A 24,927-nucleotide genomic window follows, 5' to 3' on the forward strand; every position below is an offset into this window, starting at 1 on the left:
AGATTGGTGGCACGAAGAGTTCACATAAAAGGATGGATACATCGGAAGTATAACTTTAGGACAACTGAGTGAAAACAAAGATCAAATCCTACTTTGAGATATAAAATGAGTTCATATGTCACTGTCCTCTTATTTCCAGCTTCTGAATCCATGGGTATCATGTATGTTTTTGTCATGTGACACAGAATAAGCTTCTTTGAATCCCTCCCACCCCCCAATCTATTTACAGAAGAGCAGTTACTGGAGATTCTGTAGAAGTGAGACCCAGGTAGGTGAGGATTCCTAAATGTTTTTACCTACTTGAACTATAGTAAGTTGCATCTAAAGTAAGAGCTATATATGTGTTTTGTACAAATATATAGAGATTAAGATTGGTTCAACTTTATACCAAGAAACAGAGCAGAACTACTTGTAGAAATACTACCTCCTAGTGGAAAGACCATTTTTTCCTTTGCTTTATAAAGCAATGGAGTATAGCATATTTAATCACTATGCTACTCTTAAGAATTTAAAATTACAATTAGATAAATTTTAGTTCGCTAATTAGCACCTCTAAAAAATCATGTCATGAACTCTGATTTACAAACTTAATTTATCATCTTACTAAAATGATAACTTATATTTTCTATGTGCAGTTAGTAGTAGTGCTTAGATTGAAAACAGAACAAAACTTATTAAAAGTCATCATTGTAGTTACACCCTGAAAGTCCCAGAAACCTATATACAAATGCTTAAAAATGAGAGAGATCTTGTAGAGGCAATAAGATATGACTATTTAACAACCAACGTTCTGTTTTTGAGTTACTGAATAAATACTTTTCACTCAGTAAAACAGCAAGAGACAACTTTTCATTCTATGCTTTGACACAGATAATGCAAAATCATAGATAATCAAACATAATTTTTATTTGGTTTTGGAGTATTTTGATACATAAAGTAAAACATGGCTGCCCAATACTCTGCATTCAACAAAATAATATACAGTGAAGAACTGGAAAATTATCCATCTTTCTCAATGGAATTATTTCTTAATCTTATTGTTATCATGAAACAAGAGTATTTTACATGAGTTTGATTGCATGAGTTTGTCCTATGATTTGTATTTAATGCCTTCCCTAAATTGGAAGAAATGAGGTATTATATATAAGTTTCACACTGAGCTATGAGTTACATAAAAGAATTAAACAACCTTACAACACATATCACAGTATTAAAATTGTTGCTTTATTGAATGTCACTTTCACTGGATATTAAATACCTTGAGGGCCATAACTATAATTTTTAACCTACCCTAGCACCTCAACAAAATTTTGACTGAGTGGATGAATACATGATATTAACAAAAAGTTGCAAAAATTTAATTTAGATAGCTCTGATTAACTGTAAAATCTGAAATGATATTTGGAGTCACAAGATGTGGGTTCAAATCTTACTTTATCACAAATTATGTGATTTTAGCCTCTACCTGAACGAGGCTCAGTTTTCTCATCTGAATAAAAGGAATAGCACCTGACATGTACTTCAGGGTACCTGTAAAGGTAAAATGAGGTAATGGACTTGAAAGTCCTTTATAAGTACCAAACAAATGTAATTTTCTGCATATTCAGGTAAGAAATATATGTATGAAATAAGAAATCTTTTTAAGGTACAATGTGACAATTCACATTAAAAGTATATACCATACATACCATTTTTCCCAAGTGAAAACAGCCTAACTCCTCTCTTCAGCCTACAAATACACTTAAGACTACTCATCCCCCCTACACACACACACACACACACACACACACAAAACATGCTTCAAAATACAGCCCTCGGTACTTTATTTTCTCCAATAAATACTAGCGAAGAAGGGTTGACACTGGTGCATCCTCGTCCTCAAAGAACTGAAATCTGACTCCTCCACCATGACGTATAGAACAGCTTCAACATGGTTAATCCATTGGTTTCTTCTCATTTTCTCTCTGAAGATTTTTTTTTTTTTTAACTTACACCAAGGATCAAATCTGGGCCTCCATAGTGAAAGCACCAAATCCTAACCACTAGGCCACCAGGGAACTCCCTGAAGATTTCTTTTCCTCTCATATCGATGCTGGCTTCTTTCTCCAAAATGACTATACATTTTTTTCTTCTAGGATCAATCTTTTTGACTGGTTCAGCTTCTGGCTCTCCAAATGCAAGTGTTGCATGAGGTTTCATCCTTGGACCTCCCTTCTTCTCACTCTATGTTTCTACGGAGATGATCCAGCCTATTCCAGCAGACTCGGGCATTGCCTCTGCATAGCCAACTCCCAAATTGCTGTCTTTTTCGCAACTCCCTCCCAGGTTCCTGGTCTCTATTTCTAATTGTTGACCACATAATTTCCATCTGGATGTACTTCAGTCTGTGTGTCAATCTCATTATCCCTCCCCCTTGCCCCAAACCTCCTCCCCATCTTTGCTGCCACTCTAGGTAGTCAGCCAAGCAGACTGTGGAGGCATCAGGGACTTCTCCACTCTTCCTCATCTCTTACCTCCATGATCTAGGAACAGGATCTGCAGATTCCATCTCTGAAATGTCTCGCTAATTCATCTACTCTTGCCTCTGTTTTAATTTCCACTGCATTCAGGTTTCATTATTTCTTTTTAAAAGTATCGTGACTGCCTCTTAACTAATCTCTCTGCTTTAGTCTCTCACAAGTTAAATCCATCCTGTTAAATATAATGCCAAGGACATAAAAACACTCTCCTACTTTCTATGCCTACTCTTTGCCTGGAAAATAAACTCCAAACTCTCTGACACAGTATTCAAGACCTGAACTAATCTGTTTCTAACCTGTTTTTCCAGTAACTCCTGCCCACACCTTTCTCTTTGCAGAACATGTTATACACGTACAGCTTCATGCCCTAGTTTATGGTATTCCCTCTACCTGTTATGGCTGTTCTTTATTTGTCAAAAGCCTATACATCATCTTTCGGGTGCATGTGGTAAGTCATGTTCTCTGTAATACCTTCTCTATTCTGCCTTTCACATAGAATTAATCCTTCCTTCTCCTGTACTCTTTGGCTATCAAAATTAAAGTGTTAGAAGTGTTTATCTCTTCCACTGCATTAGACTCAAAGGGAAAAAGTATTACTCATCTTGATTTCACCTATGATTCACACAACACTTGACAAAGAGACGCTACCCAATAAATACTAAACTGAATAGACCTATTCCTGATTTACATAACAAATACAGACTACAAACTTTAAGAATAATCCTTATCTGTGTAACATATAAACTATTGGGTTGGCCAAAAAGTTCATTTGGGTTTAAGTAAAAATAAAAGACACATTTTTCATTTTCACCAAGAACATTATTGAACAACGTATTCATTAACTGAGCAAACCTTTTGGCCAACCCAATACATCATATTAATTTTGTGTCAGTTATTGTTAGAATCAATGAAATCATTTGGCTTTGGATAATAATGAAAATATATCTGAAAGATGAATTATTCATTATAATCCTTTTGGTTTTAAGTATATCAAACAGCTAAATTTCTCTTACAGTTGGTTTGGAAGGAAGCAGGAAATAGTTATACAAAAATCCAGTCAAGTATCTGTAAAAATACATAGAAATCAAATATGAGGAGGCCATTAGTAGTGCTATTAAAATATCAATGTAAGAATCACTAAATCTATCAAAGCCTTTTGTATATTAAAGAGTTAAAGACATTGTAAAGCCTAAAAACAATATTAATTCAATTAAAAGTAATCTTAAAGAAAATCAGGTATATGCTAAAGGGTCAGTGCCAAATCACTGTCACAAAACATTTTTTGTATAACTAAAAAAAAAGTCCATCTCTAAGAAATACTAATTTAATGAAATTACGCTAAATCTTGCTCTATGATTGTAGTTCAAGTGTCAGCAAACTATACCCTGTGGACCAAATCTTTATTTTGTAAACAAAGTTTTACTGAAGCTGGACATACTCATTCATTCCTGCTCCTGTCTGCTTTTGCTCTACAAAAGCAGAGTTGAATAGCTGAGCAGAGACTACATGTTGCACAAAGCCTAAACTATGTACTATCTAGCCCTTTAAAGAAAACTGACCAACTCCTACTATAGATAATCAGCTGGAAATTTGGTTGTAAAACCAGGCTGGTCTGTGTATGTATTATCATTATAGAATTTCGAATTTTTATGTAAAGATTTCTTCTCAAAAATTAAAAGAATTTAAAAAAGAAAGATATAAAGATGTTATGGTAGAAAATATACGGACGTCAAAAAAATATATACAGATGTCAAAAAAAGAAAATATACAGATGTCAAGTACATAGGAGAGTTAAATGGCATACATAACATGATTTTTTAATGAAAAAATTATTTTATTTTTATACTTTTATATATACTTATAATATATTCTTCATTAACTAGGAAAAGAAGTAGCTGCTCTTTATATTAGAGTATGTCACAGAAAATTAACTGTTCTACTACTATTGCTTCACTAAAAAGTAGAGAATTAATTCTTCCTATAGGAATAAATAAGTAAAGTTAAATATAATTAATTATTTTTTAAAATGAGGGGAGGGAAAGGTGGAAAGAGGGAGGAGAAGGGAGAGGGAGCAGGGAGAGAAAAGCTACTATACCTCATTCTCTAATTGATATGAAGCCAATCTGTGTACCAAAGTTAAGGCCATCTCGGACATGGGAGAAAAACTTGTCAGGATGACAGGAGGTACAGAGGTTGAGATCTTGGTTCTGGTCCTGAATATTCTGTGGTAGAATTCCTCCCTGTTCTAGAAGAATCCTTAGGATAAAGATTTTTCAAAAGACAGAAAGTTTACTTTACCAACAGCCAAAGCAATATGGAAAAAGTATGGATATTGGTGTAAAAGAATTCTGGGAAAGATCTGCTTGGAACAATGCAAATTGTTATTCAGTTACAGAACAAGGACAAGTCAGGAAATGGTAGATTTCACCACCATTAATCATCTAAGTTCATATGTGAACTGTATAACCTCCATATTGTCCTGCAGACATGATCTGGGTATAGGATTCTATAAGCAAAATCAAGTAATTATTTAAGAAGAAACTTTTATAAGCAAAATCAAGTACTAATTTAAGAAGAATCTTGAAGACAAGATTCAATTGATTCAGACAGAGCGTGCTTTGTAGTCATCTGGCTCTCCCGCCTCCTTTCCTTCTATTAACCAGATTTTTCACAGAAAATTTGCTTCTCCTTAAACACTTCATGGTATGAAATATGACTATAAATTAGTGACACTTATTTCACAGGTCACATTTAAGAATCAATTTCAATCCTTTCTACTTATGTACTAAATGAGGCAGAATCTGGGTAAGGTTTTGCTGACTGGAAAAGAAACACGATTCAAATCAGACATCAATTTTCCTTTGTAGAAATGACAAATAATTTTTATTATCTATTAATAGCAAAATTTCATAAATTCAAAAATGCAAGGGACCATAAAAAACTTGAAAGTATCTATGTGTTTATATTATCTAGTATTTTTGTTGAAAAACATATTCCTCCAGTTAATTAGAGAATAAGAATAATTTTAAAATATCAGTTTCCTGATAGTTTATTATATTTAGGAGAATTTAGCTGAGGAATGTCTGTGACGTGCCATTCTTTTCTATAAAAAGTGCCAATTTTTCTATATGAAGTTTAAGTAGATCTCTTAAAATTAAATGCCAGCTGTTTCTTCCTTCACTTTTAAATCAATAAGAGATACCAGATCAAAAGACTGCTGTTATTCAAACTTCAATGAGAAAAGATTTCATATTTAAAATTAGTTTTTGTGTAAGTGTATATGTCAGCTACTTAAATATCTGCCACCTGAATTTTTCTTGGAGTTACTAATTGTTTTCTAAAATTATCTTCATTTTAGAAGCAATAAGCAATAATCAAACTTGCAGTTCTGGACTGAAATCAAGCATACCTCGTGGCTTTACGGATGTCAACATAGGGATTTGGTGAGCCAAAGAGCCGTACACATCCGGGATCAAGATTATGAAATGCCTTTGCTGATTCCCTTGGAAGAGTAAAACAGCAAGGTCCTACTGAAGGCCCCAGTACGACAATAATGTCTTCCAAACTACAGCCGTATTCTGCTATCATAGCATTCACTGTAGCCATAGCAACACCTAACAAAGTACCTCTCCAACCTAGTAAATAAGAAGAAAAAGAGATAAGCAAAGTTAAAACATAAGAAAATTTCATCATAATTTATATCTAAGTTAAAAATGAACAGAGTCAGTTTATGTATTTTCGAAGTCCAGAAATAGTAAATGAATCACAAAATTAATTAATTAAGCCAAATAATCAACTAATTAATTAAAATACTGGGTTTAAATGAGGTATATTATACAAAGCACCTGACACAGAAGAGACATTTAATGGGAGGTCCCTTCCACTTCCTTTTTAAAATGTTCTATACTTTCAGTTTCCACTGGAATTATATCTTCTTAGTCTTCTCTCCTTCACTTTTTATGCACATTTTTAAAAATCGTGGGAAAAACACGTCACATAACATTTACCATTTTAACTGTTTACAAGTGTACTCTTCAGTAACGTAAAGTCTATTCACATTGTTGTGCAACCAATCTCCAGAACTTTCTCATTTTGCAAACTAAAACTCTATGCCCATTAAACAAGAACTTGGCCTTTCCACCTTCCCCAGTCTCTGGCAACCACCCGTCTTCTTTCTGTTCCTATGAATTTGACTACGCTAGGTACCTCCTATAAGTGGAATCATATAGTATTTGTCTTTTTGTGACTGGCTTATTTCACTTAGCATAATATCCTCAAGATTCATTCAATGTTGTAGCATGGGTCAGGATTTCCTTCCTTTTTAAGGCTGGATAATATTCCATTGTATGAATTTTGCTTATCCATTCAATCATGGATAGACACTTGGGTTACTTTCACCTCTTAGCTACTGTGAATAATTCTGCTATGAGGATGGGTGTGCAAATATCCTGCCAACATCCTGCTTTCAATTCTTTTGGATATATATTCAGAAGTGGAATTGCTGGGTAATATGATAATTCTATTTAAAAATTTTTGAGGAACCATCATACTGTTTTCTATAGGAGCTGCACCATTTTATACTCCCACCAATAGTGCATTATGGTTTCCATTTCTCTTCACCAACACTTTTTTTATAATATTAGCCATCCTAATGGGTGTGAGGTGATATCCTGTGGTTCTGATTTGCTTTTCCCAAATTATTAGTGATGTTGGGCATCTTTTCACATGCTTGTTGGACATTTGCATATCATCTTTGGAGAATGTTCTATTGAAGTCCTTTACCCATTTTTCAATCAAGTTGGTTTTTGTTGTTGTTGTTGAACTGTAGGTGTTCTTTATATATTCTGAATATTAACTCCTTAGTAGATATATGAATTGCAAATATTTACTCTCAATCGGTTGGGTTGACTTTTCACTTTGTTTACTGTGTCCTTTGATGCACAGAAGTTTTTACTTTTGACAAAATTCAATTTATCTATTTTTACTTCTGTTGCTTGTGCTTTTGGCATCATATCTAAGAAACCATTGCTTAATCCAAGATCACAAGGATTTACGATTACACTTTCTTCTATGAGTTTTAGAGTTTTAGCTCTTACATTTAGATCTTTGATCCATTTTGAGTTAATTTTTATATATGACATAAGATAAGGGTCTAACATTATTTTTTTGCATATGACTATCCAGTTTTCCCAGTACCATTTGTTAAAGAAACTGTCCTTTCCCCATTGTATAGTCTAGGTACCTTGTGAAAAATCATTTGACCGTATATGCAAGGGTTTATTGCTGGGATGTCTATTCTATTCCATTGCTCTATACGTCTGTCTTTATACCAGCACCATACATACTGTTCTTTTTTTCTTTGCAGTACGCGGGCCTCTCACTGCTGCGGCCTCTCCCGTTGTGGAGCACAGGCTCCGGACGCGCAGGCTCAGCAGCCATGGCTCACGGGTCCAGCCGCTCCGCGGCATGTGGGATCCTCCTGGACCAGGGCACGAACCCGTGTCCCCTGCATCGGCAGGTGGACTCTCAACCACTGCGCCACCAGGGAAGCCCATACATACTGTTTTGATTACTGTAGCTTTATAACAAGTTTTGAAATCGAGATGTGTGAGACATCTAACTTTGTTCCTTTTCAAGACTGTTTCTTTTATCTTTGATACTTTTGAATTTAATGTTTCAAAACCCAGGAAGTAGCAAATAATATTCCCATTTTATATCCAGGAACTAAAACTCAAATTTTAAGTAACTTTTGACAATGTCACTGACTTCTAGTCATTCATTACTTTAGCTAGATCAAAAGAAAAATGCACCACTTTCTTATTTATCTATAGTCTAAAATGCAAAGTAATCGTTGATTTACAAGCAGAAGAAAATCTAAAAGATCATTCTTCATTTTACATAGACTCATAACCACTGGATAGTCTAAACAGTATTTTTTTAAAAAATCACCAGAAAACAAAATTCCATTAACACAACACAGAACCTAAAAATTCTTTGTTCTTATCTTCAAAGAATAGCTAAAGCCACTAGACTACAGCATATTAAACTAAATGCGGTTTTCCAAACATATCTTGCTTTTTCTTACCTCCACACCTTTACACATGCTGCTGCATTTTCATAAACACCTTCTGCAACCCAACATGTCTCAACTTCCTATTCCCTATTACCTGGACTTCAAGGGTTCTCAACTAGAGGCAGTACAACTCCCTGGGAGTGTTTTGAAAAGTATGGAGGCTTTTTTTTTCTTTTGGTTCTTACAACTCTGAGTGCTACTGGCATGAAGAATTTCAAAAAGCCAAGTAAACTTGGTCTGCAGTCAGTGTAAGACTATCTTGCCCCAAATGTTAATAGCACCCCTGCTGAGAAACACTGGCACCTAGCCAAATCCTATAAATCCCCCAGGAATCAGCCTAAATACTGCTTTCTTTGGGAATTATACTCTGATTCATATAATTTAACTTAGGGACTCCTTTTATCTGCTCCTGTCCTAAGAGTCTGCTAGCTCTTCCCTATCTTTACACTTATCACCATGGGTAGTAATTAACTATTTGTAATATCCATCAGAAAGAAATTATAACTTTTCCCGTACCAAAAAAATTGGTAAAATCCTAGATGTTTAATTAAGTACACTTACCAGAGTGAGCAACCCCACATGCTTTTCTGACAGGATCGGCAAAAACTATCGGTATACAGTCAGCACCAAGAGCCGCTATTGTGACTCCTCTTTGATTTGTGGTGATTCCATCGTAAGATTCAGGCTCCTTCCTTCCCATAATCCAGACATCATTGGCATGATCAGTCTAATACCAAAGATGTGAGAAAAAAATGTTTTGAAGATAGAGTTTCTCATACCATAAGCTTTTCTTAAAGTACGCATCTTGTACAAAATTATATAACCAGTTTAAGGTTACAAGCATTCATTAAATATATCAGGTCCATATATGATAAAATAACAAACTTACGTATTTAACTTTATGATATGATAATCTCTGCATATTTTCCTCAAAGGAAAGCAGATTTTTACATTTAACATTTTAAAAAATTCAAAATAGTCCATCCATCATGAATACCTCCCACTAGAGATGGGTAAATCTCTGTACTCTGTACTGAAAGTACTTTGCAGTACTTTCCACAAAGTACTAATTTACTGAAAGAAATTAAATTTCCAAATCAATGATCTTTTTACTTTTCCTGGAGTCAAGTAATGCTAGAATTCTGTAAGAAACAATTATCTCATCAGTTGTACCCTAGTGTTGATTAATAATGGCTTTTCTCTCCCACCAAGCAGGAACCTTCCTTCTAAATCAAAAAGGGCAGTGGTACTATACTCTGAGAATTCACTGTACTTTTAGATGTGAGGAGCTCCAGATGAAATATATATATATCATCATAGAATTGATCTTTAGGTTATGGTATACAGCTCTAAGAAAAATAATCACAAATACTATCCTAAATCTTAGATAGAACACTAGATGCAAAAGTTAAATAACTTATTTAAAGTCCACGTAGTCATTAGCAGAGTCAAGAATATACTTTAGGGACTTCCCCGGTGGTGCCGCAGTTAGGAATCCACCTGCCAATGCAGAAGACACCAGGGTTCGATCCCTGGTCCGGGAAGATCCCACACGCCACGGAGCAACTAAGTCCATGCGCCACAACTACTGAGCCTGTGTTCTAGAGCCTGCAAGCCACAACTACAGAGCCTGCGCACCACAACTACTGAGCCTGCGCACCACAACTATAGAAGCCTGCATGCCTACAGCCTGCGCTCCACAACAAGAGAAGCCACCACAATGAGAAGCCCACGCACCGCAAGGAAGAGTAGCCCTTGCTCGTCGCAACTAGAGAAAGCCAGCATGCAGCAACGAAGACCCAACACAGCAATAAACAAACAAACAAATAAATAAATAAATAAATAAGAATATACTTTACATCTTCCAAAATAGGAAATAAAATTGTACCTTTATTCGGTAAAATTTCTTCACGTTAAATCCTGCTGCATTCCCCAGCCTACGCAGATTTTCTTGAACAACAGCCTTGGGATCTCTCCGTTTGGAACTACTGAAGAGGTTGAATGAGCTAAGAGTTGGTATGTAAGATATCCCACCTGTTCTTGTAGTAAATCCATGTATGAAAATATCTGTTGAAGATAAACAATGAAGATTAAAAACATGACATACAAAAGACTATAAGCATTACAAACCCAGTCTCTCATTAAGACTTTCCCTAATCACCTCATCCTGCATTAGTTTATCTGCCTTCTAATTTCTACAGTTCTTTATACCTCCACCTATTCTTACGACATAATGCTTTGAGTTTGTTTTACCTTTTCTGTGGGATTATTGCTCTTCAAAGGGTATCTTTTGTCCCATTTGTCTTTGTTATCCCAATAGCATATAGCTCACAGTAAACTTCGTTCTTCTGTGAAAGCACCAATGAGTTAAGGTTTCAGAATTTCTGAGTAGGAAATGCTTACGGTCATAAATCTCATTTAAAAGGAAGGCTGGGGGATTTGTCTTAAAGCTGAATTCGCATAAAGAGAAATTATTTACTTAGGGTGGCTATCCCTTGGCACCCCTGACACTACAAGGCAATGCATGACACTCCCATGTTGTAACTGATGCTAATGAACACATAAATTCACAACAGTCTACAAAAGAAAGAAGCAAAAAGAGATGAACAACCTGTAAAGAAAGACTGGCTTTTCACATCCAGTAAAATCAACAGATAGTGCTTAACGAACCTGGGATCAAAGGAGATGTGATAATGGTTAATTCTCCTTTCAGTGTTGGCAAACTTCTCAAATATGTTTCTATTTCATTCTGGATTGCCTCTAGTTCTTGAGCTGTGATTATGTTTATTTCAGTAGGCTGTTTCAAAAGACCTCCCCTCAAAGTCATCTGTAAATCTTCAAACTGAAAATTGTAAACATCAGTGAAGAGTTGACCAATAAAAGCCTTCATTAATGTCTTCCGGTGCACAGGCACAATTACCTTAATGCTGCTCAAATTTTTTTCATCAATTTTTTGTTTAATGGTATACAATGAGGCAGCCATGCTGGAATTGCTAACAGTCTCAAATTCTCTCAGGAAAGCAGGTAATCCAATGCTTGTTTCTAATTCACAATCATCATGGTCACAGCTGATGTTACTGCAACACATTATGCAAAGGAACTTGGCCTTGGCACCATGGTGGTTTCGGACAGCATTCAATGTCATTAGTAATGTCTGATGACAGTTTTTCTGAGAGTTTAATTTCAAACCAAAGAGATCTATCAACACTGCTTCTGCCATCCTTCAACACTGTACAAAGTTCTTCAAAGAAGGTTTTTGTGCCCCCCAAAATCACCTGTAAAGAAAAATTAGCCTAAGTAAGAATACAAAGTTATATCAATCTCCTTATAGTTACAACAGAAACTTGTGGATGGGTAAAAAGAATTGCACTGACTTAAAAATGTAACCAAAATAGTGAATCTAGACTCCTCCCAGAAAAGCTAGTGCACTATTTGTCAGAACCAGGACAATGAAAAGCAAAGCCATCTCTTAATTCATTTTGTGAAAGTACTTTACATCTTTCCAGCAGAACAACAGTTTTTGTTTTGTTTTGTTTTCAGGTAGCAATTTTTAAAAAATATCTTTATTGGAGTATAATTGCTTTACAATGGTGCAGGTAGCAAATTTTAAGCAGGGAATTACTTGTTGACTTAGACAAAGTCCTGTATTTTAATTACAGGGTGTCAACTTATTGATATATCATTAATCCGGATATCACTGGTTTGCTAATTTACATCCCTTCATATGAAATACCTGGGTGTCGAGTTCAATAGGTTAAAAGGAGCTGCACCTAAAAATTAAAAATTTTTAAATTCTTAATTGCTTTTTTTTTCCTTCAGAAAAATTGCATTTTGTTATTGTTGTTTTTCAGAAGCAGACTCACAGAGGACAAACTAGTGGTTACCAGCCGGGAGAGAGAAGGAGGGAGGGGCAAGATAGGGGTCAGAGATTAAGAGGTACAAACTACTATGTATAAAATAAATAAGCTACAAGGATATATTGTACAGCACAGAGAATATAGCCAATATTTGATAATAACTTTAAACGGCATAAAATCTATAAAAATATTGACTCACTATGTTGTACACCTGAAACTAATATTGTAAATCAACTGTACTTCAATTTTTTTTAAATGCGTTTTTAAGGAAATAAAAGCAGACTCCAGGATTCACGCAGGACTCAGGTATGGCAATTATCTCATAAGCAACGGCAATTTGGATCAGGTGTGCGTCCCACCTGCTCTCCTCTTCACTGTCCGCGCACAGATCTTCTCCCCCCAGCCCCTGCCCTCCCCCACCCCAGGCTGCCGGTCTCTCTTTGGTGACCCCTTCGGTGACCCCCTGTGCCCCGGATGGTTTTCTCCTGCCGCCACTCCTAACCCCCTCGCTCTGGACCGTGAAAAGCCCCACGACGCCTCTGCCACCCGCCCGGTCCGCGCTCGGCCCTGTGGGGCGCCGATCCTCACCTGCCGGACTCCTCCCGCTCCTTCGAGATTTTCCGACGGCCGGACGCACACCCGAGGCCGTTCTCCGTCCTCGCCCGTCGCGCGTCGCCTTCCGCTGCACACTCGGTGGGCGGCGAGCTCTGAGGCGTCTGCCGCCCCCAGTCCTCCGCCTGAACGAGACCAGGAGGCCGCGAGCGTGTGCCCGGGCGCTGGGCGGGCGGCGCCCGTCCCGCCTCACCCGCCTGACCGCGGACTGACGGAGCCCCCGCCCGGCAGCCCCCTGACAGCCGCGGAGGCCGGGCCGGGGGGCTGGGTGCGGGGAAAAGGGAGCGACCCGGGGAGCGACCCTCGGGTCGAACGCGCCAGACCGCGGGGAACCGTCAGCAGTTCCGGGTCAGAAGGGCGCCAGCCCGCACCAGCCGCCCGGCGCCAGGAAGAGGAACGGGAACCGGAGCAGCCGACCGACCGAGTGACCGGAGCCAGGCGGGTCCGCGGGCCGGTGGCTGGGCGGGGTGGGCGGGGCGCGAGGGAGCGGGGCGGGCCTCCGGACTGGGCGCGCGGCCGAGCGGCTTCGGGTCGATGACCTCCTCCCCCTGCCCGGAAGCGATGAACCCCTTTCCCGGCGTCCGCGCTCCCAGTCGGGCCACAGCGAGTCGCCGGCCCGGCAGCGCGGTCGGGACACTCGGTTTCCTCCCCAGAGCCCAGGTCTGAGAACCTCCTCGCGTTAGCGCTTGGCACTCTGTCCCATCCAAGTTCAAGTAACGTGCCTCCTGAGGTAGACTTTTTAAATTTTTTTAGCGGTTTTGCTTTAGTTGTTTCCAGAAACGAGTTGGCTGAACCCCTCCTTTGCCTTTTTGCTGATCCTGCCTAACTTGCTGACTAAACTTTACAGCTCCAGCACGTGTGTGGATAAACGGAGGTCCTAGGTGCCCTTTGAAAACTACGCGCCAGGAGTAGAAAATTAGAAGGCACTGACCCTTAGAGTTGTGATAAAGATGTAAATTAGCATCCTTTCTCTGCCCTGAAAGAGCATAACATTCATTTATTTAAAAATATTGAACAGCTCCTATGTATATGGAAGGCAGACACTCTGGCCAAGGGGAAATATCTCCAACCTTCAAAGAGTAGGAGAAAGGATGCTTCCTGTGGAACTGGTTATGACAGAAGGAGGGGGTCCCTTCTGACAGTCGCTCAGACGATAAGTGCTGAAGAACCTGTCCCTGAGAGAAAGAATCTCAGCCATCTGGGAGTTTAGAAGAGCACCTGAAGTGGGCAGGTGCTGCTATTCTATGGCATCACCAACCCAGAATAGGAACCCACTGTTCAGTGTCTGGCAGATGTTTCTGTCAAAAATTGTACTTTCATCATTTTTGCTGGACATTTATTGAGCACTGAGTGCTATGTGGTTCACCTGATGCACTCTGCTCTGAGCTTGCTTTATGTTAAATATTACTGTAAGCAAAATAGAGGTCTTTAGTTACAAAGCTGGGTGAAAACATTTATCTCTGTTTTTATAGACAATGGTGGGAATTCATTTTCTGTCATGCAACAGTAACAGTAAAAAAGGTAAAAAAGAAATATTTCAGAATAGGGAAGCTGTCAGGGAAGAGAAAGTTTGCTGTTATATTGTATTTATATACCATTTCCTTTCATCATCTGGTACTGGGCTGTGGCCTCATCTCCTAGCACTCTCTTACCTCATCCCCATTCCCCCCACTCCAGTGGCTCTCAATCCTGGCTACACCTCAGAACTACAAGTAGAACTTTAAAAAAATATAAATCCAGGGAGCTTCCCCCTCCCCCACCTCCAGATATACATTTGAATCAGAAACTCGGGGAGTCAAGTCTCACTCGGGGAGTCAAGTCTCGGCCTGTTTTGCTTTGCTTTTTGTTTTGTTTTAATCTCTACAGATGATTCAGATGCATAACTAGATTTGAAAAAACAACTTCCCTATTCCCAAGCCACTCAAACTAAAGGCTGTTCCTTGGAACACCATATGATTTCATCCTTTGCATAAGCTATCCCTTCTGCTTAGAACACTCTTCTCTTTATATGCTTTTTTTAGCTGTTACTTGTTCAAGACCCTTCAAGCTCAAACATCACCTTGAATCCCCATCCCCTTGCTAAGCAGAATTAACTGCTTCTTTTAGCATTTTGTTTGTATGGGAGAAGCTCTCTCATAGATGCAACCTGTATCCATAACCAAGCGGTACATTGAAAAAGTCAATTAAACATTAAATTGTATACCTCATAAAGATGAACATGCTAGTATATAAATTATATCTAAATAAAACTGTTTCAAAGGAAAGTCAGTTAAACCAGAGAGTTATGAAAATATACCATAATACCTTAAACATTTTTTAACCTAAAACAACTATATGCTTGTTTGCCAATCTGTTGAGAAGGTCCAAGACCTTTTCTTTGCACATGGCCTCCTGATTAGAGTTCTGCATCATATCTCTTCCATAAACTACACTTCTCAACCATCAGCTAAGCAGTCCCAAGATTCGGTTCCTTTAAGAGGAAAATAACCTAGAGGCACTTGTGAAGCTGAGTGCAGATTTCTTCTTTATAATCATTTATAGTTATCTCACACATTCAAACAACTCACCTTAATTGGGTCTTTCCAAAATATTAAACATAGCTTTTAAAGAAACAACAAACTTTATTTCCACACTATTTCATTGGTTTACATAATATTTAATTAAATTATGAAAGCACAGTGACAAGTACAACTGGCATAAACAGGTTCAGGAACAAACACAAGTGACATTGTCAGCTGTACAGTTCCACTGGTAGGAGCAGAAGTGGGCAGACTCACTGGAGACTAGCTTTGTAACCCTTTAGCATTCAGCATGCGCATTCAGCATGATGTGGGAATTAGCAGCTTATGATTTAAAAGGAAACAAAATGAGTCAATTGGCTAGAGGTTAAGTGTAGGTAGACTAAGAGAACACCTACTGTTCCTCTACATTTTCATTATTTGACTTTGCATCTATTTCCCCCATAGAGACTTAGAGCATTTTGGGGGCAGAGAGAGTGCCTGGCTGTTGAGGGGAACCTTTGGGAAAATCCCCAGGCATTCTTAATCACCATGTAAATCCTTATCATGAGAACAATTAGAATAAAACTGGGAACACTTGTCTTTAAACCATTCACACTAGGGTTTATGAGTCCTTCCAGAAAAGGACATGTAACATGCAAATTTCCTTGTTAAAAGATTATGTTAGTTTCCTAAGTTTTCCATAACAAATGACCACAAACTGGATGGCTTAAAACAACAAAAATGTGTTGTGTTATAGTTATGGAGGCAGAAGTCTTAAATCAAGGTGTGTCAGGACCGTGCTCCCTTCAAAGCTTTCCTTGCCTCTTCCAGCTTCTGTTGGCTCCACGTGTTCCTTGCGTTGGGATTTATTTATTCCAAAATTTATTCTTTTTGGATGACTCTGATGATGTAACTTCTCTTGAAAACATGTGGTTGAAAAGACTTGTCCTCTTTTTTACCTGAAGTATGTACTATTGATTCTTACTGATTTGTGCAGTTTGTTACATTTTCCCCATGATTCCTCTTTAATTTATTGTTGGAATTGAACCATCCAGAACTGATTCCATCATGCTTATGACAAATATAGACATAATTTTAAACTCTCAATTCCAGGAAAACTTTTCTCTCTTCCCCAGGTCAGTTTTCTTAGCTTCCCCAGTTAAACATCAGCTTCAGTTATTAAACTCCCCTTCCACTTGGAAAACAAAAACAAAAGCAATTTCGCACTTATGTGAAAATTAACTAAGTAATTTTTCTTTCCTTGTTTTCTAATCAAATGTATGTTCTAAAGGGGGTAGGAGGTAATTATAAACTTAACTACTTAAACTGCTTGGCAGGTCCACATAGCAGCTTTTTCCATTCAGGATGAAAAATGGTGCTTATGTGACATGGGCGCACATGGACAGTTGCCTCGTCTTGATTCTTTTAAGCCTGAAGCTCTCAAAACCCGAGGGGAGTTTGACAGCCTTGCTTTATTTTGCTCATTAACTTGAAGGGAGGTACCAGACGATGAGTTTCCAAAAACTCAAGCCATGGCCTTTTTAAAATCTCCTCCCAAGGGCCAATTACAGGCACTCGCCTTGAATTCAGATGAGATGGTGCACAAAAATCATGCTCATCACAATGCTTTAGAACATACTAAATACCTAATAAATGTTAATTTGGATCCTAGTTGCTTCAGATTTCATCCTTCCTGCTTGGGTGTATGACCTTTGGCGAATTTCCTTATTTCTCGAAGTCTTAGTCTCCTCATTTACAAAATACAGGTAAAAATCATGTCTAGCTTATAGGATTGCTCTGAAGGCTAAAACAGATAATCTATGTGAAAGTACTTATGGTAATTAGTAAATGTTGGCTATAGTTAATATAGAACATGGTGGTTTATAGTATTTCCATTGCATTGTTTTCTGTAAAGCTACTTTTTTAGTTGAGAGTGTTTTGCCTAAATGATTTTTTTTTTTTGCGGTACGCGGGCCTCTCACTGTTGTGGCCTCTCCCGTTGCGGAGCACAGGCTTCGGACGCGCAGGCTCAGCGGCCATGGCTCACGGGCCCAGCCGCTCCGCGGCATGTGGGATCTTCCCGGACCGGGGCACGAACCCGTGTCCCCTGCATCGGCAGGCGGACTCTCAACCACTGCACCACCAGGGAAACCCCTAAATGATTTTTTATAAGTAATATTTGGATATTTACTCTCAAATACTATAGGTATTATAAGGTGTGTTTTTTTTAAATCAGTCACTAAATTCATAATTATATTTCCCACAATGCTTTGTATATAATATGTACCAACATACGTGGTTTGAATGAAAGAATAATTAATACTGTCTAGTCTCTAAACTCTTGTTTTTATTGATTTATGCAATTGTAATGAATTATCAGTAGATGGCAGTAGTTTGTTTTTATTTTTTGTCCATTCTACAGTAGAGATCCAGAAAAAATGAAAATTTCCTCAATTTTAAACCAGATATCCTTTCATGAATAGCTGGTTTAAATAAATATCACCCAAGAGTTCTTCAATTTATGCTGCTTCAGAAATAGATATCAAGAAGTACCAGTTACTTTATTTTTTATTGTATAAATCTAATTTTCTTAATTTTTTTTTTTGGTTTCTTCATCAAATACTTTAAAGAATACAAAAATGAGTAAGACTTCCTGGAGCTTATAGTCTAATAGGGAAATATAGTATAAAGTAATGTAAACAGTAGGAATAGAAATTGTTGAGTGGCAGGAATTTGCTAAATGCTTTATATTCATTATTTCACTTCATCCTCACAAAAATCTAATGAGGAAAGTACTATTATTGACAAGGAATCTGAGGCTCAGGTTGGAAAGAATTTACCTAATAAACTAGTAAGTGGCACAACTTAGCTTCAAGATTAGCCCTATCTTACCCTGAGACCTAGACTGTTATCTATCTTGGTATAATAGAGATATAGAAACAATTGTACTAAAAAGAGAGAGAGAGAGAGATCATATATACCCAGAAAGATCAAGAAAAACTTCTTAAAGAAGATGCATCTAAGGTGGAGTTGAAAGATTGGTTGCTATTTGATGTGATCAGAACAGTGTTTCAGAAGCATTATTCTATCAGTAGAACAGGGTCAACTGAAGTGGAGATAGACTATAGTTAGACACCTGTTATGTTCCAGGCACTGTTCTAGGTCTCTTCCCTCATGGAGCTTACATTAGTAAAAGGAAATAAAAAAGAAAAATGATAAAAGTGATAAATGCTGTTAAGAAAAATGAGGCAGGGTAAGGAAATGGGGGATGAAGGTCATGTTTTAGAGGGATTATCAGGGAAGCCTTCTTAGCTAAGATAGTATTTGGAAGCGGTAAGGAGTGGTTGGATTCCAATATAATTTAAAGGTGGAACCAGTGAGTTTTGCCAAAAGAATTGCATGCAGCATGTAAGAGAAAGAAAAGAGTCAAGATTCTGATTTGTCTATTGAGTAAAACAATTGGGGCAGCAGTCTTGGGCCACATACTTGGGGAATATCTAAAATGATTTCTCAAAGGGTCTATGGAACATCAACAATGAGCTCTCATTTATGATTATCTTGGGCAAGGCTGATTAAATTGCCTTGGGCTCTATATCCTTCTAGATACCTCCCTGACAGTATTCTAGAGTTTTGAGTGTGAATAAGAAAAATGAACTTATAATTTACTGGGATGGAGAAGACCATGAAGGAGCAGGTTTAGGGGTAGTGATGGAGTGGACAGAGACATAAAGAGTTCGGTTTGGAACATAGTAAGTTGAAATGCCTATAAAAAATTCAAGTGGAAATATCAGGTAGGAAATTGTGTATGAGTCTGGAGCTCAAGAGGGATGTCAGGTTAGGGATATGAATTTGGGAGTTGTGAGCCTATAAGGGGAGTTTAAAGCCATAGAACTGGATGACATTACCTGCAGAGTAAGTTTAGAGAAAAGAAGAGGCCTGAGGACTGAGTGCTAGGGCGCTCTAACGTAAATGACAAAGGTGAGGAGGAGCCGGCAAAGGAAACCGAGAAGTATGTTGTTTCAAGGAGGAGGGCATGATCAAATGTGTCAATGACATGGATACGTTAAGGAAGATGAGGACCAAACTTGCCATTGAAGTGGCAATGTGGATGCCATAGATACCTTGATAAGAACTTTAGAGTTGTAAACGATTAATTCTGGGGGGTTCAAGAAGAATAGGTGGAGAGGAAGTAGACAGCAAGGATCTTGGCTATAAAGGAGAGCAAAGAAAGGGGTCAATAGCTGAAAGAGATTAAAGTGTCAAGCAAAAGTGGTTATTGTTGTTGATGATTATACGATAGGCTGTCCAGGATAATATGTTTGACCAAATAAAGGAGGAAATTCTATTGATGGGACGTTTGAAGGAGCAATGTCCTTGAGTAGGAGAGGAAGGGGTACAGAAGGAGAGGATTGGCCCTAGGTCAGAGCAAGTACACTTTATTCACTGCAAGAAAAGAATAGACTAGTATATAGGTATAGGTCCAGGAAGACTGGTAGATGGGGTGATCTACCACCCTCTCTGATATTTTCCTACTATCTCAGTTAAATAAGAAGATGGGTTTTCAACTGAAAGAGGAGGGGGAAAGAGATGTGGGAGGTTTGAAGACAGAGAAGAAGGAGTGAAATAATCATCCATGAAACTTGATGAATCCTCGGGGCCTAGCATCAAGGGCCCACTTGACATAAAGTGTCTTGAATTTTAAGTGAGACCACAGCACAGGTGTGTGCTTTTCTTGAGGCATATTCAGCTACTAGTATGTAAGCAAAGCAACTAGTTGGAATTTTTCCAGGGAAGTAGGACAGGGAGAGAGCGGTACAAAAAAAGTGAGGTTGAATGCAAAGGAATCTAAACTGGGTAAGTGACGTGAGTACATGAAAGGCTAAGGGACCATGAAAAGGTAGAAGAGTCAATGTGGTTGAACAGCTCTTACAGTCAAAATACTAGGAGGGATGAGCTGAAAAATAAGTGTTTGAATCTGAGATTACGGATGAGGTGTAGTGATACTCTGTGGGAGGATGGATAAGGAAAAACATCAAAGAACTGAGAAGTCAGAGTATTAAAAGTACCACCTGTGTGGATGTTGAAGTTCCAAAGAAATATTTTAAAAAGTAGTAATAGAGACACAGTAAGTCAGATACTGTAATCTAGGAGTGAAGGGTAGAGATTTAGAAGTCAACTGATAATAAGGAAGAGTAAAGCTTACTTTACTTTTTACTTTTTCTTACTTTACTCATCTGAAGCTCATGATGGCATGAACTTCAGAGAAACTAGGTGGTTTTAGGGAGAAGATATTTTTAAAAGGATGTCATCTAAAAAGAAAAATCCGTATGTTCAAATGTTAAGCAGGAACACTACATTCCTTTTATTAATCATGCAAAATTGTATGATTTCTTTTGTATAGGAATGGACAGGCACAATCAGATACTCTTTTTCCAAAGACTGGTAGTGCCTTTAACTCTGCCAACTCAGCATTCATTTGTTGCGCTGGTACAGGAAAGAACTCTTTCTCTCCATCTTTCAGGGGAGAAAAAAATCTACCCCTTCATCTCATCCATTTCTCCTACGTATAGAAGAGATTGAATGGTGATTTTAAACTTGCGTAAGGCTTACCCTGGCCTTACACAGGAGTGCCATATTCCCTGCATCCTATACCCATGACAGAAGTTGCTAATTCAGCTTGGCACTGTTTTTCACAGATTCTGGTTATAGTTTTAGAATCCATTTCATAATAGTTCTAGAGGTACTAGCTACTAATCCAGAATAATTAGTTACTCACTCTATGTCATTTACTGTGCTAAGCATGTTACGTACATTAATTATTACAACAGCCCTATGAGGTTTTACAGATGAGGACACTGATGAGCAAAGAAATTAAGAAACTTCCCAGTGTCATAACAGCTGAAAAGCAGGACAACCAAGATGGAAGGATAGTTCTACTTTTTCCCCAAATCTCTCACTCAGTCATTGTATTTTAATTCTTGGAGCTGATGACGAATGTCATTGTCATCCTTGTGAGATATTTGACAGTTAATTTACTTTCAGGATCACTCATACATGACTGGAAAAAAAAAAGAAAAGTGAAAGATTATCTACACTGATTATTTTGTAGGAGTAAAGAAGGTGAACTAGAAAGGGGAAAAGAGACACAAGAATGTCAGGCAACGAAGAAAGGAAGAGTCAAGGAGTTCCTGAAGAAGGTAATGAAGGTATCTTCAGAAATATATAACTAAAAGATGAGTGGTAACAAAAAAGTAGTATGCTAGGATAATTGTGTTAAAATTAGTAGCAAATTAGAATAGAGGGAAGCTGTTGAAGTTTACCGGGAGGAAACTTACAGAATGTTTAGAAAAAGTATAACAACCTGAAAATGCAGGCCTATAATGAAAATTCATCAACTGCAATTGAGAAATGGTTATGGTACCACTATAATTGTAGTATATGTGCAAATGGTCTAGATAAAAATTTTTAGGACAATCAAAATATTTATACTGTTCCATAAAGTAACAGGTATAATATTGTAGTAGGTGACTTTGAATTGTCTGTTTTTATGGCCTTTGATTTTGGTTTTGTTTATAGTCAAAAAGGAAGAGTACCAACCCTAAATTTAGTTTATTTTTGAGAAAACATAACAGTTTTCACGACTTTGAGTGAAGAAATATGTTTCTTAGAATGTTTGCATTTAGATTTTTATTATGTACTTTATTTTGTCTAGCTCTGGCTAAACAAGACATATCTTCATTAACTGATGCTGTCGAGCAAGTTGCACAGCAACAACAATCACAAGCATCAGAAATAGAAAAAAACAAAAAAGTTCTGTTCAATTTGCAGGTAACCTATTTCACACAGTCTTTTAAATGAGTCTTTATGTTCTTCAAAGCTATATTAAATTTGTAACAGGAAAGTTATTAAGCATAACTTAATAACTCTGAGGAGGCAACTTAAAATGTCTGTTTTTCATATTTACACCTTCTAAATTATTCTGGTATCCCTAAGTAAAGTCTACATGAGTATTCCAGTTTCATGGAACATTTTACACATCCAGTGTGCAAACATTCAACAATGTCACTGTGACTATAAATAAGCATAAAAAATATGTCACATAGAATTATTTTAAATTCACTCTATTTGATAGTTTTTCCTAAAATTCTGATTTGAAAGAAGGTTAAGTTTTTAAGCCTGTGTTCTTAAAGCTATGGCTCATGAATTACAAGTTGCCAGTGAACATTTCAGGTAGGTAAGGAACATTTCTGTGTTCCTTAAATTTCAAAGTATGTTCATAATTCCACCACAGGCATCTGGAAGCCATACTTGTTTTTGTATTCAGCATAATTAGACATAACTGTTCTCTGTTAATATAGCTAAAGGAGCAAAAATTAAAACAGTGTATTTAATTTTTAAAGGTTTTTTTATTAAATATAACATAGAAATGAAAAGAATATGCTCTAGAGCAGGGGTCCCCAGCCCCTGGGCCACGGACAGGTACCCATCTGTGGCCTGTTAGGAACTGGGCCACACAGCAGGAGGTGAGCAGCAGACGAACGAGCAAAGCTTCATCTGTATTTACAGCCGCTCCCCATTGCTCACATTACCTCTCTGCCTCCTGTCAGATGAGTGGTGGCATTAGATTTCCATAGGAGCGCGAACCCTACTGTGAACTGCACATGCGAGGGATCTAGGTTGTGCGCTCCTCATGAGAATCTAATGCCTGATGATCTGAGGTGGAGCTGAGGCACTGGGGAGCATCTGTAAATACAGATTATCGTTAGCAGAGAGGTTTGACTGCACAGAGACCATAATAAATCAATTGCTTGCAGATTCATATCAAAACCCTATCAGTGAGTGACAAGTGAAAACAAGCTCAGAGCTCCCACTGATTCTGCATTATGGTGAGCTGTATAATTATTTCATTATATATCACAATGTAATAATAGAAATAAAGTGCACAATAAATGTGATGCGCTTGAATCATCCCGAAACCATCTCCCCCCCAGTCCCCCACCCTAGGCCGAGGAAAAACTGTCTTCCATGAAACCTGTCCCTGGTGCCAAAAAGGTTGGGGACTGCTGCTCTAGAGCTGAACTGCCTAGTTTAAAAGAAGAGATTTGCTACTTCTGGTTCCATGGTTTAATCTCTCCATGCTTCTGTTTTCTCATTTGTAAAATGGAGATAATAATAAGACCTGCCTGTAAGGTTTTCATGACAATTAAATGAAATAATACTTGTAAACATTATGTAAGATATCCTTGCTGGGACCCTGGTAGGCAGTATGGGACCAGATTTTGATAATGGCTTTAGGTATTAGTGCATCAACAGAGATATGATGATAATAATTATACCTTTTTGGTAATATAGATTTCTTATAAGTATTTGCATTGCATTAGTCACTTTCAGAAAAGAATACATGTTGACAATAGGATATAATACAAAGATAATAATGTCTTAGATTTCTATAAAGAAATTTTCTATAAAAATTGTCAATCTTCAAAGAATTTTACAGATGTTTCACTTATGTTGAGGGCCTAATTTCTATTAAGCATTTTGCTAAATATAGTCCTCACTTTTACACTACTCACCGTCTATTAAAGAGGGAGACAAATAAGTAAACAAATAATTACATGCAGGGAACTGGTGTCAACAGTAGAAGCACAAACACAGGTTTAACACTGAAAGAGGAGTGATTGGTTGAGTTTTAAAAAATATCTGGAGTTCACTTGAATGATTAGGTGTCTGGGATAGGTTTGAGGGTTAGGGGGTGAGGAGGATGATATTCCAGACAAAAAGAACCTGAAAAAATTCACAGAGTCCTGAAATAAAATTGGTACATTCATAGAACTATAAGTAGTTTGATAGTGGAATAACATAAACTGTATCTTGAGAAGCAACAAGAGATGTATAGCATGATGAAAAACTTGAACTTTATTCTAGAGATGATGGGAGGGTTTTGATGGACTTCAAGCAAAAGAGTGAATGATTAAATTTACGTTTTAGAAAGAGAATTCTAGAAGCATGAAAGACACTTGTTATAATCCAACATCAATTTAAGATAAAAACTTCCAGCAAATTAGGCATAGAAGAGAGCTCCAGCCAACTAAAATAGGGCATCTACATAAATCCTACAGCCAACAGCATACCTAACAGGGAGAGACTGAATATTTCTCGCCTAAGATCAGGGATAAGGCAAGCATGTGTCTTCTCATCACTTTTATTCATTCTACGGTACTGATAATTCAAGCCACTCCTTGCAAGAAAAAGAAATAAAAGGCATCCAGATTGGAAAGGAAGGAGTAAAACTGTTTTTATTCACAGATAGCATGATTATTTCTGGAAAATCCTAAGGAATCTATTATTTTAAAAAGCTATTAGGA

General features: G+C 37.6%; 2 protein-coding genes across 38 annotated transcripts in view; one reads left to right on the plus strand and one right to left on the minus strand.

The window, feature by feature from the left end:
- Positions 1-13,174, minus strand: part of LACC1 (laccase domain containing 1) — a 61,277-nt gene extending 48,103 nt beyond the window's left edge. For 16 of the 19 annotated variants that reach the window (XM_073795242.1, XM_073795237.1, XM_073795241.1 and 13 more), the window contains exons 1-6: positions 13,038-13,174; positions 11,263-11,867; positions 10,481-10,659; positions 9,154-9,319; positions 5,929-6,154; positions 4,615-4,775 (exon numbers count right to left, since the gene is read on the minus strand). In XM_073795242.1, the coding sequence (XP_073651343.1) occupies positions 4,616-4,775; positions 5,929-6,154; positions 9,154-9,319; positions 10,481-10,659; positions 11,263-11,812 (1,281 nt within the window). In that variant the 5' untranslated portion in view covers positions 11,813-11,867; positions 13,038-13,174 and the 3' untranslated portion in view covers position 4,615. Of the gene's footprint in view, positions 1-886; positions 3,585-4,614; positions 4,776-5,928; positions 6,155-9,153; positions 9,320-10,480; positions 10,660-11,262; positions 11,868-13,037 lie in introns of those variants that run through there. The other 3 variants (XM_019936506.3, XM_004326580.4, XM_073795243.1) reach the window with 3 other exon arrangements.
- A 160-nt stretch (positions 13,175-13,334) lies between these two features.
- The window catches only part of CCDC122 (coiled-coil domain containing 122), a 33,782-nt gene continuing 22,189 nt past the window's right edge, over positions 13,335-24,927 (plus strand). For 2 of the 19 annotated variants that reach the window (XR_004523054.2, XR_004523055.2), the window contains exons 1-2: positions 13,370-13,499; positions 21,672-21,768. Coding sequence is in view for 11 of the 19 variants with exons in the window: in XM_019936512.3 (XP_019792071.2) it covers positions 21,714-21,768; positions 22,275-22,390 (171 nt within the window). In the remaining 8 variants the exon portion in view is untranslated. Of the gene's footprint in view, positions 13,504-13,605; positions 13,792-17,234; positions 17,329-21,604; positions 21,769-22,274; positions 22,391-24,927 lie in introns of those variants that run through there. The other 17 variants (XM_019936513.3, XM_019936507.3, XM_019936517.3 and 14 more) reach the window with 17 other exon arrangements.

Source organism: Tursiops truncatus, chromosome 18, assembly GCF_011762595.2.
Source record: "Tursiops truncatus isolate mTurTru1 chromosome 18, mTurTru1.mat.Y, whole genome shotgun sequence".
In the NCBI taxonomy this organism is placed as follows: Eukaryota; Metazoa; Chordata; class Mammalia; order Artiodactyla; family Delphinidae; genus Tursiops; species Tursiops truncatus.